Genomic DNA, 15,394 nt, shown 5'->3' with positions numbered 1-15,394 from the left:
GGCTCCGGCACCCGCCGAGCACAACATGGACCCGGGCCCCGGCGAGGAGCCCCGCGCCTCCACATCCTCCGCCACGGCCGTCGCGCAGGAGCCCGGCGCCGAGGAGGTACCGTTCCGCTCCGGGGGGCCCCTGCGGGTGGTGGACCCTGGCCCGGTCGTCCCCTTCTGCAGCCGCTGCTCGGCCCGCGCAGCCCCGGCCGTGAGGCCGCCCGGGCTCCTCCGCCGCGGCCCGCGAGGGCCCTGCGGGTCGGCCCCGCCCGGACACACCCCCGCCCCCGTGCCTGCCCTTCGGCGTCGCCCTGTCAGCAGCCGCTGTCAGCGCGGTCCTGCGATGCCCGCGGCTCGGCTCTGCAGCCTGGGCACGGGGCTGGGGCCGCTGAGCCCGTGCGGACCCCCCGCCAGCCCCGCAGCCTGGGCGCTCCTGCAGGGCCCGTCTTCCGGCGCCCCCCGCCCTGCTGTTTCCTTCCCCGTGCCCCCGGGAAAAGCTGTCCCGGAGCCGGGAGCTCCGCGGGCTCGGGGTGGGAGTGTCGCGGGGGCGGCCCGGAGTGTTCCCGGCTGACCCGGTCTGCCCCGGCTGCCCGGGCCTCCCCCTGCCCCCGCCTGGCTCGGATTGTGCCCTGATGCAGAGTACACCCCTCGGAAGAACACGTATGGCTGCCAGCGGCCTCTCCTTAGTTTTTTGGGAGAAAGACACAAGGCATGTAGAAAGTGACGTATTCAGGTATCCTTGGAAACAGAACAAGATTTAACCTGAAGAATGAATCTTAGAAAAAACTTAGTAGGAATGAGGACCGTGCATCATATATTTATGATACTGGAGAAGATTGCTGAACTACTGATAACAGTGCATTCAGGTTTTTATGCCAGTTACTGAAAGTCCATTTTGCCTGTAATGAATGCTTGAAGCTTTATTTTATTATGTATACAAACAACTATGGTACACAGTGCAGTGTGATCCTGAACTTTCCTTGCTTACTCGAGGGAAAATGTTCAAGGACTATTTCTCTATTGTATACAATTTACTCTGCAAAATTTTATGCACGTCAACTGTACAGTTACAGCATCTGCATTACAATGGCAGTCATGCAACCTGTTGTGCTCTGCTCCCCTCTCAATGTTTTACTTTATAAATAGTTTTTGTTGTACTACCAAAACAGTCTGACTGGCTATTGGGAATGTATTCCCAGTTTGTATATGTGAGTTAAACACAGAAGGAGTCCTTCTAATTATTCTTAGTGCATCTGTTCAGAGTTTTCAGTAGCACAAGTTACAAGAGTAAAGTCAGCTAAAGCAGCCGCAGTTCTTGTTCCCAGCTGTTTATTGAGGTGTTCGTGGGGGCTCCTCACTTTGGGACTATTACACTTACTGCATGGAAATCTCTCAGGCTGATCTTATGAACTGTATTTAGCATAGTTATTAGAGATTTTGAGGGGGAGTATTTTGTATCCTTGGAATACTCAGGATCTTTTGTAAATGCTGCGTGGTTGTGTTAGTTGTAAATTTAAAAGTTGTTTAAATGACACCGGTTTTCAAGGGATTATTTAATCCTGAATGGAAATTGTTTCTAGAATAGAGATAAATTGTTACTGGAGTTAAAAATGAAAGTACTTTCACCGTGGTGAATTGCACTGAGGCTTCTGCTGTCCTGGTTCCTGACAAGTCAGTCCTCTAAGTGATGAAGATACATTGTGTAAAGTTTCTAGGGCAAAGCTCTCAGACTTCATGTAATATTTTAGTTTCTGTGTTGTATAAGGTACATGGTCCGGTTGTTAGGGGGAAATACTCATATCAAAATCTGGTAATTGTCAAGGTGTAGATTTTTGTAATTCAGAGCATTATGTAGAAGCAAGTTTGGGTATGATGCCTGGCCCTGTCTGGCACCACCAGCACAGAGTAGTACTTTAGTGAACCTGCAGCATATTCTCCCCCTTGTGATTTGTGAGGAAGAGAAGGGGCACAGGGATGCATGTATCTTGTTTGTCTCTTTCACTGGCTTTTGATAATCTCCTGTTTTTTGTTTCTGATACTTTGCGGACCATCAATATTCAACAGAAACACTGCAATAAGAGTTGGGGGGGGGTGGGGAACGTGTGTTTTCTCTTGAAAGGTAAAGTGTACCATGTGATTTTATTGTGCTGTGGCTGCAGTAATATGTCAGCTCATTGACTAATTCAGTGTGTTATTCAGAAATACTTCTTTCAGAATAAATTTGATTTGTATGCCACCGTAAGTTTTATCCTTCTGGGATAATCTGAGTAACAACAGAACTGGCATTGCAGCCATCTGCCTTGGGGCTTAGAAAAATAATACTGCATTGCAATTTGCTTGGAGATCATACAGTTATAGGGGATTCTCACAACAGTGAGTTCTTCTGCTTGAAGAAACTTCATACTTACCTGAGGTAGACAGCTTTTTTCCCAGTAACACATATCTATCTAATTTATTTATAGGGCAAGCGAGGGAGATGCCTGAAAGGGCCTATTGTCAATTTGCTTTCATTTAAGGAATAGTTTGACACTTTAATTGAAGGACTGGACTTGATATTGGCAATGTCAGTCTCTCTTTTTGGAGTGTATGTTGCGTAGTAATATAATGGAGGTGTGAATATACACGTATGTATGACCTGCTCTTTGGCATGTTGGGGTAACTTTGCTTTCTGAGATGAGCTGATTACCTGTATGATTGAAGAACATTTAAGTGAATAGAATATTTCTAATGCTACCTGTTTGCACTATTTGGCCTTGCAAAGGGAACTGGTGCATTTATAAAATCATTAAGCTGTCAAACAGCTTCATTATACACTTAGTACTGTTCACCTCTGCAGAGAATTATGGCTTTGGGCCAAACTTGAAACAGTAATCTCTGACTTCAGAAAATATTCCTCCCATTTGTGTGATTGTGCTTAAAAAAGAAGTTAGCATGTATATTTGTCAGTAACAGTTCTGAAATTTAATTGTAATGTTGCTTGACAGATTTTTAAATATTTGGTACATTTTGGCCTGGTTTTGCTACTTGACCCTGAATAGTTTACATTATTATTTTAATTTAATGTATTTAATAATAATTTATAATTTAATCTGATACTCAAAGCACTTAAAGCAGTTTAATACTCTGCACTGTTAGATTTTATGCAGACATGCACTCTGGCAGCTCCTTTCAGTTTATTCAGAGCTTTTCAAAAACATTTTTATAATTTAATGCATCTCAAATAGATTTATTTTTTATTGTCACATTTCAAAGACCAATTAGGAAAATTTTCTTAAATTAGGGGGGAAAAATCTACCATTTTATCATTTTTCCAGTATTGTAGTTGTGGAAAACGTGCTTTGAGCTTCACTGTTGAAGACAGATATGAATCTCATAAACTACAAAAGTCAGCCATTTTAGTTACAATTCCATAGATTTCTTCCATATAGAGTAAACAAGGTAGTTCTTCAGCAGTCTGACAGTATACCATGGAGTTGTTGCTGCATGGATTGAATTGGTTGGTTGTGTCTCTCCCAGGTTCATGGCTCAGTGTAGTTAAGCTGTGTTTCCAATTCAACTTGTGACTATTCATCTAGCAGTGAAAACAGACAAAATCCAAACAAAATGCAAGTGCCGGAAACTTACAGTTAGGAATCTGACATTTAGAGATCACATTTAATTTTTTAAAATATATTTTCAAGATATTAAACTTAATTACGCATTTACAGTAATATCTCTGTGAAAGATTATTGTGCTCTTTTAGTAATTTCTTTCAATTTGGATCCTGCTTGTAGAGATTAACATGAGGATCTTTTAGTTCCATCACGGGCATGAGGTTTTGCTTTGGGTGAAATGATACGATTAATGCAGTCACTTCATTTTGAAATAATTATTTTTTTAAAATAGCATTCTTGTCTCGCAGTTTGTAGGTTTGTTTGTTTGATACATTTTGCTAAAAAAGTAAATAAAGAAACTGGTATTTATAAAATGTTTAACTTTTGAATTCCAGAAAAATGATCCCCCATTTCAACTCAAACTTCCTCCAAAGGCAGCTAGACCTGAAAAAGAAGTTGACCCAGAATATGAAGAGAAGATGGTAAGTGTTTTCATGACAAAACACACTGCAGCTTTTTATGGCAGTTGGTTGTTGGAACAGGATCAGCACAGTTACAAGGAGTTATTGCAGCCTGGATGTGTCAGAAAAGAAAAACAAATGAAGATTCATTTAAATGTCTAGGCCCGTGTTGTGTTTCTCACAGTGACTAACAGGTGTTTAGTGAAGACAATGAGAGCAGAGGAGGAAGGTAGTGGTAGTTCTGTTAAATATTGTCCTATTCTTCCCAAGTATTTTTGTCTGCATAATTTTTGGAGTTGTAGCCTGTGGTTTTTATACTCAGTAGTTGTCAGTGGATTTTTGGTTTTGTGGGTTCTTTTTTAGTTATCCACACTCATCTGTGGTAAGGACTATTCAATGAGATTTTATATTTAGAACTCTCCCCATTTTGTTTTGAATCTGTCTCTGCCAGTTTTATTTGATGACCCCTTGGGTGATGCCAGAGGCATCCTTAAGCTGCTTCTTACTTAACTGAAATACTGAAGCTGCCGGTTTCTCTCATATAAAAACATAAGGTTTTAAATATTTAAATGCCCCATAATATTTGTGCCATAACAATGCAAAACAGGATCTGTCCACAGGACCAGTGAAGGGAGCTTGTGATGCTGGAGAGGAGATGTAGCAGGGTAACTTCTGTGTTACAAAGGCAAAAACCAGTATGACATTGTAAGACTCCTTGAATGACATTTTTATTAAGTTCTTGGTTTAAGCTGGTACCTCTCTCTTATATTTTTTCTTAAAAGCTTTACTGTTAAATGGATGCCTAATAATTACAGTAGAGTCTGAAAGAATTGGGTATTACAGAAGTCAGGGAAGAATATAACTGTTAGACATAGAAAAATTGATACTTCCTTGTATGAATACCCAGTTCCTAGCCAAAGAGAAGACCCGCAGTGAATTTGTTCTTCAAAAATGAGTTTAATAAACAGATAAACTTGTTTCACAGTAGTACACGGTGAATTTACAGCTTTCCTAAATTACAATTTCAGTTCAGTTTTTCTAAGAGGCAAAGGGATTCGGTATAAAAAAAAAATCTACCTTTTATCAGTTGTATAGTTGTGAGCTAGACCTTTACTGTTTTATCAAAACATATTGCTTATACTAAGCCAATAATATTGCAGGCAGAAAAGTATACTGTGTCATTCAATATAGGTCCTTACCAACTATGATTATTTTGCCAAAACCATCATGTGTTATTTGTTAACTGTAAATCCTCTGAATGGATTTGTTTTTATTCTACTTCTCCCTTCTAGAATGCCTTTTTCTTAAAGGTTTTACTTGATGTTTACGTTTTATTCGGTTGTCAAGTTATTTAAAGAAATGGTCCAATAATGAATGCAAGTTGGGGGGGGAAGTGGTAATTTTTATCTCCAGGAGATTCTTAGTGAGGATGTTCCTTTGCTGGTAAGTGGTGCACTGTTAAAAGAAACGCAGTGCCCTCGTGTGGCGAGATGCTGCATTGCATGCCAGGCTCGTTCTTGCTGCTTTTTTCTTTGGTTGGTGATCCTGCTGTGGGAGACTTGCTTGTGTGTAAGGTCTGTGGGTCGAGTATTTCCTGCAGAAATGCAGGACTACAGTTTCACTTCTGTCATTTATATCATGATATGTAAATGCGATCACATGGAAATTGCCTTACATGGTACAGTGTTACATGATGCTTAGATTTGTCATAGAGAAACTGGTAACAATTGCATTCTGTTAGATAGAGTTTGCATTTTATCATATTTTTCTTTAAAATTGTGTAGCATCTTCTAAATGTAGAGAAGGCCACGTTTTGCTGTGTGAGATAGTGAAGTGCATATGGCCCATTGAGATGGCAAAACCGAAATGCTTGAAATTTGAAATCTGACAGCAAAATTCACAAACTTGAGTGAAAGCAGTATTGAGCTGGTTCATCCATTACTTCAGAAATAATTCTAAAAGCAGAGCTACTGCATTGTTGTCTTTGATCAAATCCTGATAATCTTGAAGCTGATAAAAGTTTTGCCACTGACTTGAGCAAGGTTAGGATTTCACCCATTACTGTAAGTCATAACTTTAGTTTTGTCTTTATCTTCTGTAGACAGGCCATTAAAGCATCCCTTTACCACTGCTAGTGTGCCATGGAGCAGCTCCAGCTCTATTTCGCAGTGCTTGTAGCCCTCTGAGTTATCTAGCAGATGGTCTTGTCAGTCTTTCCTCATATAAGTTGTTCTCATGAGTGTCTGAATTCTGTTTCTTAACAATATGTTTTTATGAAGAAAACTTACCTATTTTTCCTATTTTTCTTTCTTTTTTTAATTCTCTTCCCCACTTTGGAAACTAGAAAGCAGATCGAGCAAAAAGGTTTGAGTTCCTCCTGAAGCAGACAGAACTTTTTGCACATTTTATTCAACCTGCAGCACAAAAATCACCAACGTCTCCACTGAAAGTCAAGCTGGGACGGCCACGGATGAAGAAAGATGAAAAACAGAGTTTGATTTCAGCTGGGGAGTATGTTTTTATTTTTATTTCTGGCTTCTTACAGTTTCAAACAACTTGGGCTTTTTAACATAATCTGTTTAGAGATTGAACATAGAAACTGTACTTTCAGTAAATCCAGAGCATTTCCTATTACTGGTGTATCAATTTTAAAAAAAAGCTTTGGTTTAAAAGCATCATCTGCTACATCAACATTAGTGTGACCTTGGACCAGAAATGCACTTTTAAAAGTTGCCTGATTCTTGCCATGTAAAATGCTTTGGTTTGTATTGTGGGGTGACTTTGGAGCACGAATTGAATTTCTTTTGTATGGTGTTGAACTAGAAGGTGCACTCCAGAAGTCCACCTGATATGACCCAGTTGCTAGTGGACAAGTCAGAGGGACCAGAGTGGGGCTAGACCAGGTTATAACAAGGCAGTGTGCATGTAGTGGGGATGTTGGATCCTCAGCACCAATTGTCCTGCTCCACTGGTCTGTCTGTGTTAGTATTGCAGCAGAGCCTGCCTGTAGTGCCTCTGAGGGGTCTTGGAATAACAACTAGTTTTTGGAATGTTTGCAAAATGACATTCTAGTTTAAAAATTTAATTTTTTTAAAAATTGGAATACGTGATTTTTCTGAACATTGTAATTATCAAGTAATTGAGTCTAAGGCCACCACTGATATGTCTTGTATTTCTGTGTCACTCATTAAAGAGTGCCTCAGAGAACTCATGATATTGTCAGATTATAGTTATGACTCTGAAAGAGAGGGCTTCTTAGCAGCCTTTCTAATTAAAGCTGAAATGACTCCTAAGGAATAACATATTAACAGGATGAGGGTTTGGTCAGGATACCAGAGCATCCACATTGTGGGTCAGTGATTGCTTCTGTTGTAACTTGTCTTTGGAGCTTGTAGCAGTGTTTTGAAGTGATTTTGTTCACACATCAGTGCTGGGTTCTTCCTTTAGGTACCGTCACAGGCGCACAGAGCAGGAGGAGGATGAAGAGCTCTTGTCCGAGAGTCGGAAAACGTCCAATGTGTGTATTCGGTTTGAGGAGTCTCCTTCATGTAAGTATGGTGTTAACAGTTCTCTGATTGATTTCATGTAATTATGATCTGAGCAGATTGCAATTAAAATTTTCTACTTAGAATTAGTATTTTTCTACTTAGAGGAATCTTACATTTACAGATGTGAAAGGAGGAACACTAAGAGATTATCAGGTTAGAGGTTTGAACTGGATGATCTCATTGTATGAAAATGGTGTTAATGGCATTCTGGCAGATGAAATGGTAAGCAGTAATCTTTTGGAATTTTTGTGGCAATTAATGAGCAAAATTCAGCATTTAAGTGCTTATTGTATTTCATGTATGTGCAGTAGTATGCTTCATTCTACAACAGTCTGATTTTTCAAATCTGGAATTGTAATGAAAGAAATTATTTTGCAAACATTTGTGTAGTTTGCTTTAAACATACGGCAGAATTATATAGTAAGAAAATGGTTTGGAAGTATTTCTTTATGATATTTCACTTCAGCAGGTTTCTTTCCCCCCCCCTCTTTGTCAATGCAGGGGCTTGGTAAGACTCTGCAAACAATAGCTTTATTAGGCTATCTGAAGCATTACCGAAACATTCCTGGGCCACACATGGTCCTGGTTCCAAAATCAACTTTGCACAACTGGATGAATGAATTCAAGCGCTGGGTTCCATCCTTACGTGCTGTTTGCCTTATTGGAGATAAAGATGCCAGAGTAAGTGCTCTACATTTCAGAAATGTATGCGTTATTTGGCAAAAAATATCAGTTGGGTATGTGGAATTCTCCCTAAGCTACTTCCTTAATTACAGTATATTTTAGTAATCTTTAACTACATCAGTGTTGAAAATGCAAAATGTAATGCTTGTGACTATGAGGAAAACCTGAAAATCAGTAGATGAAATAATACACTCAATTAGATATAAGTACAACTCTTTGAGTTACGTGTTTTTCTATTGTCTTTCTGTTTGATTTTTGAACCTATTTTTTATCTCTCTTCCATATTTGCAATGTGACAGTGTGTACTCATTTTGCTTTATTGCACTCACTTTGTTACCTCTTTCTTCACCTTTTTTCAGGTGACTTTTTCCATTCTTTACTTGTATTTTATAAGCCTGCCCGGCGTTGTAACTAGGATTCTGTTGTAGAGCTTTCCATCAGTCATTGTAAAATAGATATGGAGTGTTTTTCTAAGCTGGATGTTTCTGTGGATTCTGTGGTTGCTCATGTGGATTGCATGGCTGCCTGTTACTGCTTGAGGATGGAAAGGCTCTAGAAAGGAAATAGGAGCTGGCAGTGTGGCCAAGAAGGCCAGTGGCATCCTGGCCTGTACCAGCCATAGTGTGGCCAGCAGAACTAGGGCAGTGACTGTCCCCCTGTACTGGGCACTAGTGACATTGAGGTGCTGGGGTGTGTTCAGAGAAGGGAACAGAGCCGGGGAAGGGTCTGAACAAGGCTTAGGAGGAGCAGTTGAGGGAACTGGGCTTGTTTCTGTAAGTGATAGGACAAGAGGAAATGGCCTCACGTGCACCAGGGGAGACCTGTCTGCGTGGCTTTCCCATAGGGTGATATTCTTTCGTGTGAAAGGATTTATATGCCTTGATGTGTGCCTTGCAAAACAGAGATGGGACAGAGGAGAGAGATATTTGGGGAAGAGCAAAGATAGTTGGGAGTGGGCTATGTAAGTTGTTTTGAAACACTTTTGTGGATTGTATCTTTGGACAAGTTAATTTAGAAGGTTTTTCCCCTTTTGGTTGTATGTACTGTATTTGAATTACAGAGAAATGATGCTGAAGAGCAAGTAGTTAATTTTGAATGGGAGATAATTTGTGTTTTGCTTAACTCCAGCTTTCTCTGTCCTTAAACTGCAAAGGATTGAAGGCTTTCGTTACAGTAACTTTCAGTTACTGAGAAGATGTTTCAGAGTCTTTTGTGTGCTAGTTTAGTGCATAAGTAATGGTGGTGGAGACAGCTTTCTCTGGATGCTATAAAAATTGTTCATATTTATAAATGTTCATTAATCCAGTTCTTCTGCTTTAGGCTGCATTTATCCGTGATGTTATGATGCCTGGTGAATGGGATGTTTGTGTTACATCATATGAAATGGTAATTAAAGAGAAATCAGTCTTCAAAAAATTTAACTGGAGGTACCTGGTAATTGATGAAGCCCACAGAATAAAGAATGAGAAGTCTAAGGTAAATTTGAAATTGTTTGGTACTTTGAAATTAGTTCAAAACAAAAAGATTGCATCTGGTTTGAGCAGATTTTAAGTGTTAGGTGGGGTGTTTTTTTAAAATAGAAGCAATAAGCTATTGGGTGGTAAATGTGAATTTCATAGGTAGCTCACTGTCTCTGAGTTTAATTGACGTTGTTTTAGATTTCAAAAACTGATTCACTGTGTTTAAGTGTAGATGGTGTTGATAACTATGTTGTGTTTCCAGCTGTCAGAGATTGTACGTGAGTTCAAGACAACAAATCGATTGCTGCTTACGGGAACTCCTTTACAGAATAACCTCCATGAGCTGTGGGCATTACTCAATTTCCTTTTACCTGATGTCTTCAATTCTGCAGATGTAAGTTGATGTTTTTAGGTACAGTGTTGTTATTTTGATTCCCAGGCTGCTGTCAGTAGAAGAGAAGAATGATCAGCCTAGCAGGAGATGTATGTTGTGGAAGACCCAGGTTCAGGGGAAGCTCTGTGGCTTACTGAACTGTAGACTTCTTTTACTTCTTTTACCATTAACTAGGTGGACTTTTTACTCGACCTAGTTAAAACAGTGCATTCTGCTGGTGTAGATGAGGCCTCAGACCAGTAATAGCAAATGTAATACTTTCAATAGTTCGAGCATTATGCAAAATTTGAGAAAGTGATGAAGTATCAAGAATATGAAGCATCCAAATAGGCATAAGCCTTTTTTAAATTTAGAATTTAAGTAATCTTTCTTCTCTTTGACTGTTAATGTTTCTTTGTGCTTGTATTACTTGCTTATGTTATTTTCACTCTGCTGTCCATCTCATTTACTTAAGGATTCAATTTGTTTGGTTTTTTTAACTTGTCCCATCATCACACAAGCACTAAAGGGGAGCACTTGGACCGTGCAGTGATGAGCATGGAAAATTGTTGTGAATTAAGCAGAGTATAATGGTATTTTGTCTGCAGAGTGATGTGGTTGACTCGAATGTTACAACATACCAGGGAGATGGCACAGAATTGCAGACTGATTTTTCTTTCATGGAAGTAATTTGTCTCAAGATTTATGCCACTCTCAGCTGGAATGAAAGAGAGTCAATATGTGTCTGTAAAAGTACTGATGATAAACTGTTCATACCAATTGTGCTGTTTCTTACCACAGGATTTTGACTCATGGTTTGACACTAAAAATTGTCTCGGTGATCAGAAGCTTGTAGAAAGACTTCATGCTGTAAGTAATTAAAGCTGTAATCACATGTCATCATTAGCATGCACAGTGTAAAAAAGAAAAACATTATTTTCCCCTTCATCTCAAAGTTGAAACGATGAACATGAAGGTATTTAGTTACAGAAATGCCTAGCAGAATTTTCATGAATTAAACATTGGAGCTTCCTATCATAGATACTACTTTTTGTGTGTTACTATTTAAAGCAGACAAAATCTGAACATAAAATATGAAAATGAAGAATTGTGAGATCTTTTTGAAGCCATTTATTATTGTGAATAGTGCACTGATACATGTCATGCTAGTCTGAATAAAGGCATGCCTTTACCTTTGTTCTACTGTGCATGAGATAAGACATTTTTGTCTTACAGTAGCAAAAGAAATCAGAGAAACTACAATATACATTGCTGATATTTAAAATATTGGTGTGCTTTGTCCCTGCTAGTGGAAATGAAACAGGTCTTATGTTAAACAGGATTAGATTTTATAAACTTACGGGTTTGGCCCCTGCTTAAGATAACAACTGGGATGATTATGGCAATCCTTTATAGATACACATATTTATGTCTGAGTTTAGTCGTTGCTGGACAACTTTGTTTTGCAGAATTTAGCAGAATTTTTCTCATGGAGTCACTATGACAGCAATAGATACTGATTAGTTCTGAATAAATATCAGATAATTGAATCTGTTAACTTTGTATGTGAAGCAGTCAATTTTATACATTTATCTATGTAAAACATCTTAATTTGTGTAGGTTTTGAAGCCATTTCTCTTACGTCGCATAAAAGGTGAAGTAGAAAAGAGTTTGCCTCCAAAGAAGGAAGTAAAAATTTATCTTGGGCTCAGCAAAATGCAGAGAGAATGGTGAGTTACTTACATCAAAGTAAGATTCTTTTCTGATTGTCTTGGTTTGAAAGACAGGTGTCTGCCTAGGAAGGCAGGAGTCTCCCTTGGAATGGAAGAAAATAATTGCAACCCCCTTCCCTCCGAATTATTATAATTTTGAAATTAAGGGGCTTTCAGGCAAAGATATGAGGAACAGGAGTAACAGTTCTTTACTATTACATATCTGTATGTGTATAACCAGTCAAACAAACAGCAATAACTATGGCAGTAACAGCAATCACAAACCCAGTGCCAGCCCTCTCGGCTGTCGGGCCCTTTCCCCTCGGGTGCAGTTCCGCTCGCAGCCGGCAGGGGCGCTGGCGGCTCCCGGTGAGCAGGGCAGGTGCGATGGTTCCCCCGCGGCTGCAGGGGGCGCTCCGGAGCGAGCTCGGGGAGCACGCGGCACCGGTGCCCCGGGATCCCGGGAAGGGATGGAACAAAGGCTTCACAAACCCCTGGGCAGCCGATCCCGGTGTCCGGCCAGACCCTCGGGAACAGCAGGCTGGAACGGCAGGGACGAGCACAAATCCCGGGTGGCAGACGAGATGTATGGAACTCCGGAGCTGCAGTGGGAACCCCCGGAGGTCTCAGCAGGCAGGGTGTGCGGGGCTACAGAGTAGTGAGGGCTCGAAGCGACAGCGGGGGCAGGGCAGCCACAGCCCGGCTCCCAGTGGGGCAGGGAAAGGCGGGCTTGGGAAGCCCTGGGGTCTCTCTCCGGTAGAAGGAAGGCAGCCGAAAACGCCGGGAACTGGCTGCCCACACCCCCAGGTGAAAGAGAGTAGCAAGATGCACCCCATTCCTATGGCCAGGTCTTTTGTTTTTCTTAAGCACCCAGTAATTTGTCCCCTGGCAACATGTATGGGGAAAGTTCCTTTAAGAGAAAAAGAAAACAGGAGGAGAGCTAAAACCCCAACAGATAAACACTACAGCTTTTCACACTCATTTTTTTTCTTATAGTTGCATGTTAAGACAGGGAAACTTATTTATAGCTGTCTTTGGGGCTTTTTAAAAAATGCACAAGTTTCAAAGAGCTCAGGAAGGGTAATGAAAAGAGCTGGGAGGAAGAAAGCAGAAACTTTTTTCCTTCCTTAAGTTTATTTGAAAGAACGTATATGCCTCCTAAGCTTCCTCCTTTGATCCAAGTATGTATGCACCAAAAAGTCTTACATGAAATTAAAATAAAACCTTATTTTAGTAAGGTACATACCCAGAAGAACATGAGACAAGAAGCCAGGTCAGTTGTAGCAGTTTCTGTCAAATAAGTGATGTTTTTTTAATCCACTTTGTACTACTAAAATGAAAGTGTAAAATAATCCAGTGAATGACAGATCATTGTCGCTCACAGAGATTCCCTTTCATGTTTAGACATGGATTTATAAAGCCTTATTATCAGTTAGATGTTTTTGCCAACTTTCATAATATAGCTCAATGTTATATAAATGACTCCCACATCCAAAAATAAGTAATTGGGATATTGCAGGGGTTCATTCGTGTACTAAATGTCAAATAAAAACTGGAAAGTTGTTCAAAACTGCCCTTAAAACCTCAGGTATACCAGGATCCTGATGAAAGATATTGATATCCTGAATTCAGCTGGGAAAATGGATAAGATGCGTCTGCTGAATATTCTGATGCAGCTGCGGAAGTGCTGTAACCATCCTTACCTGTTTGATGGTGCTGAACCAGGCCCTCCTTACACCACTGACACTCATCTCATCACCAACAGTGGTAAAATGTTAGTTCTGGATAAGCTGCTGGCAAAACTCAGAGAGCAGGGTGAGTACTGTTCATGGACAGCAGTAATCTGAATGCTCCTTGTAAGTTAAAGTATCTTTCAAAAATAGCCTTTCCTGCAGCAAATGTATTCATTACTTTCTGTGACGTTTTTGTGGAAAATGAATTTTCTGTAGATTTTAACACATGAAGAGAAAGAAATTTTATGGAAATGATGAGTAAGACGAAAAATACGGAGAAGTAGAAGGAAAGGAAGAGTAGAGCCTCCCTTCTCCTTTCTGTAAGAAAATTTCTGATGATAGGATTATTTTGTCTGTGCACATCAGTCATCACCCAATTTCCTTGTGATGGCTTGAAGTGTTCTCTTTCTTTGGTTATGTATTTCTCCTGTATAATTTATCAAGTAATATTCTCGAGTAGTCAAATCACTACCAGGAAAGTAACTTGAGAAGAAAGAGTTACTTAAATTAGACATAGTACAGAATATTTCACATAAATTCTCAGTCATACTCTGTAGTAGCTCTGTGATAAGATCAATGTGAAAATATAAAATGAACGTTGGAACATTCTGTGTTCTGTCAGGTTCCAGAGTTCTGCTGTTCAGTCAGATGACTCGCTTGCTGGATATTTTGGAAGACTATTGCATGTGGCGTGGGTATGAGTACTGCAGACTTGATGGGCAGACACCACATGAGGAAAGAGAGGTGGGAAAGCTGTATGCAAACAAGAAATGCCTTTGGTTTACACATTAGATTAATAAGTTATTACTTACATATATGTACGTAGCTGCATCATTGTTTAAAGTAAAGCAGAAATGCTACAGTTTTTAAAAGGCTGCCAAGGGTATGTTTTTCTTAACCAAAGTCCACAGTACATTTCATTTTTTCCTCAGCTAAATGAAAAACACAGTATGTTGTGGAGTCAGTATGGATTTTCTCGCCTGTCCAAACATACAGTTTCTTACTTTGATAAAATTATTTTTTATATGAAAATTGTGTAAATTTAAAATAAATTTAGTTGGAAAGCCACCAACATACTGGAAACTTGTGTGAAAGATCTGATACTTTAGTGACACCTTTTTTTTTCTTTCAGGAAGCAATTGACACATTTAATGCTCCCAACAGCAGTAAATTCATTTTCATGCTGAGTACCAGAGCTGGAGGTCTTGGAATTAATTTGGCAACTGCTGATGTGGTTATTCTCTATGATTCAGATTGGAACCCTCAAGTAGATCTGCAAGCCATGGTGAGCTAGTTCTCTAATACACATTTGTTTGTTTAAGTTGTCAGTGTTCTATTTTGTGTAACTGTTTTCAGAACTTGCATTTTTGTTATTTTTCTTTACTTTTTGTATACGTAAGACAATACCAAGAAACTAAAGAATTGAATAAAAAGGGCATGACCAGAATTTGTGGAGGAAACTGTAGATTTTTGTCTGTAAATATTTGTCATCATTATTTTCATAATGGCAGATTACTTCTGTCAAAATACTGTATTAATATTGTTAATGGAATTATAGAATTATTCTTCTATAGAATTATTGCTGTTTTCAGAAGAGAACAGCAAATGAATAATGGAGGACTGTTTCCAAAATAATAACAAATAATTAGAAGCATGCAGTCTTATAGTCCTCTCATTTGGGAAGTTTATGCTTTTGCTTTTTGTTTGTGCATAAGCATAAAAGCATTTGGTGGTGATGCTGGGGGGAAGAGGGTTACCTTTGGGTTAAACCTACTAAAATATTCTCTTTCTGAGTGCTGAATGTAAAAAAAAATGGATTCTGTAATTTGTTTCGTGTGGAAT

The 15,394-nt window shown here is 39.5% G+C and overlaps 1 protein-coding gene across 2 annotated transcripts in view; it reads left to right on the top strand.

Moving 5' to 3' along the window:
* Positions 1-6: 6 nt before the first annotated feature.
* SMARCA1 (SWI/SNF related, matrix associated, actin dependent regulator of chromatin, subfamily a, member 1) overlaps positions 7-15,394 on the top strand; it is a 34,955-nt gene continuing 19,567 nt past the window's right edge. Inside the window, exons 1-13 of one of the 2 annotated variants that reach the window (XM_042028587.1) lie at positions 7-106; positions 3,977-4,063; positions 6,387-6,553; positions 7,490-7,590; positions 7,712-7,812; positions 8,092-8,271; positions 9,595-9,750; positions 9,997-10,128; positions 10,909-10,977; positions 11,728-11,837; positions 13,408-13,634; positions 14,175-14,296; positions 14,685-14,837. In XM_042028587.1, coding sequence (XP_041884521.1) covers positions 26-106; positions 3,977-4,063; positions 6,387-6,553; positions 7,490-7,590; positions 7,712-7,812; positions 8,092-8,271; positions 9,595-9,750; positions 9,997-10,128; positions 10,909-10,977; positions 11,728-11,837; positions 13,408-13,634; positions 14,175-14,296; positions 14,685-14,837 — 1,686 coding nt within the window. In that variant the 5' untranslated portion in view covers positions 7-25. Of the gene's footprint in view, positions 107-3,976; positions 4,064-6,386; positions 6,554-7,489; positions 7,591-7,711; positions 7,813-8,091; positions 8,272-9,594; positions 9,751-9,996; positions 10,129-10,908; positions 10,978-11,727; positions 11,838-13,407; positions 13,635-14,174; positions 14,297-14,684; positions 14,838-15,394 lie in introns of those variants that run through there. The other variant, XM_042028598.1, reaches the window with a different exon arrangement.

The sequence above is a fragment of the Corvus kubaryi genome, unplaced genomic scaffold (assembly GCF_017639235.1).
Source record: "Corvus kubaryi isolate FWS band 111438036 unplaced genomic scaffold, C.kubaryi_AGA036_p1.0 130, whole genome shotgun sequence".
Classification (NCBI taxonomy): domain Eukaryota; kingdom Metazoa; phylum Chordata; class Aves; order Passeriformes; family Corvidae; genus Corvus; species Corvus kubaryi.
This window is presented reverse-complemented; position numbering and strand designations above follow the sequence as displayed.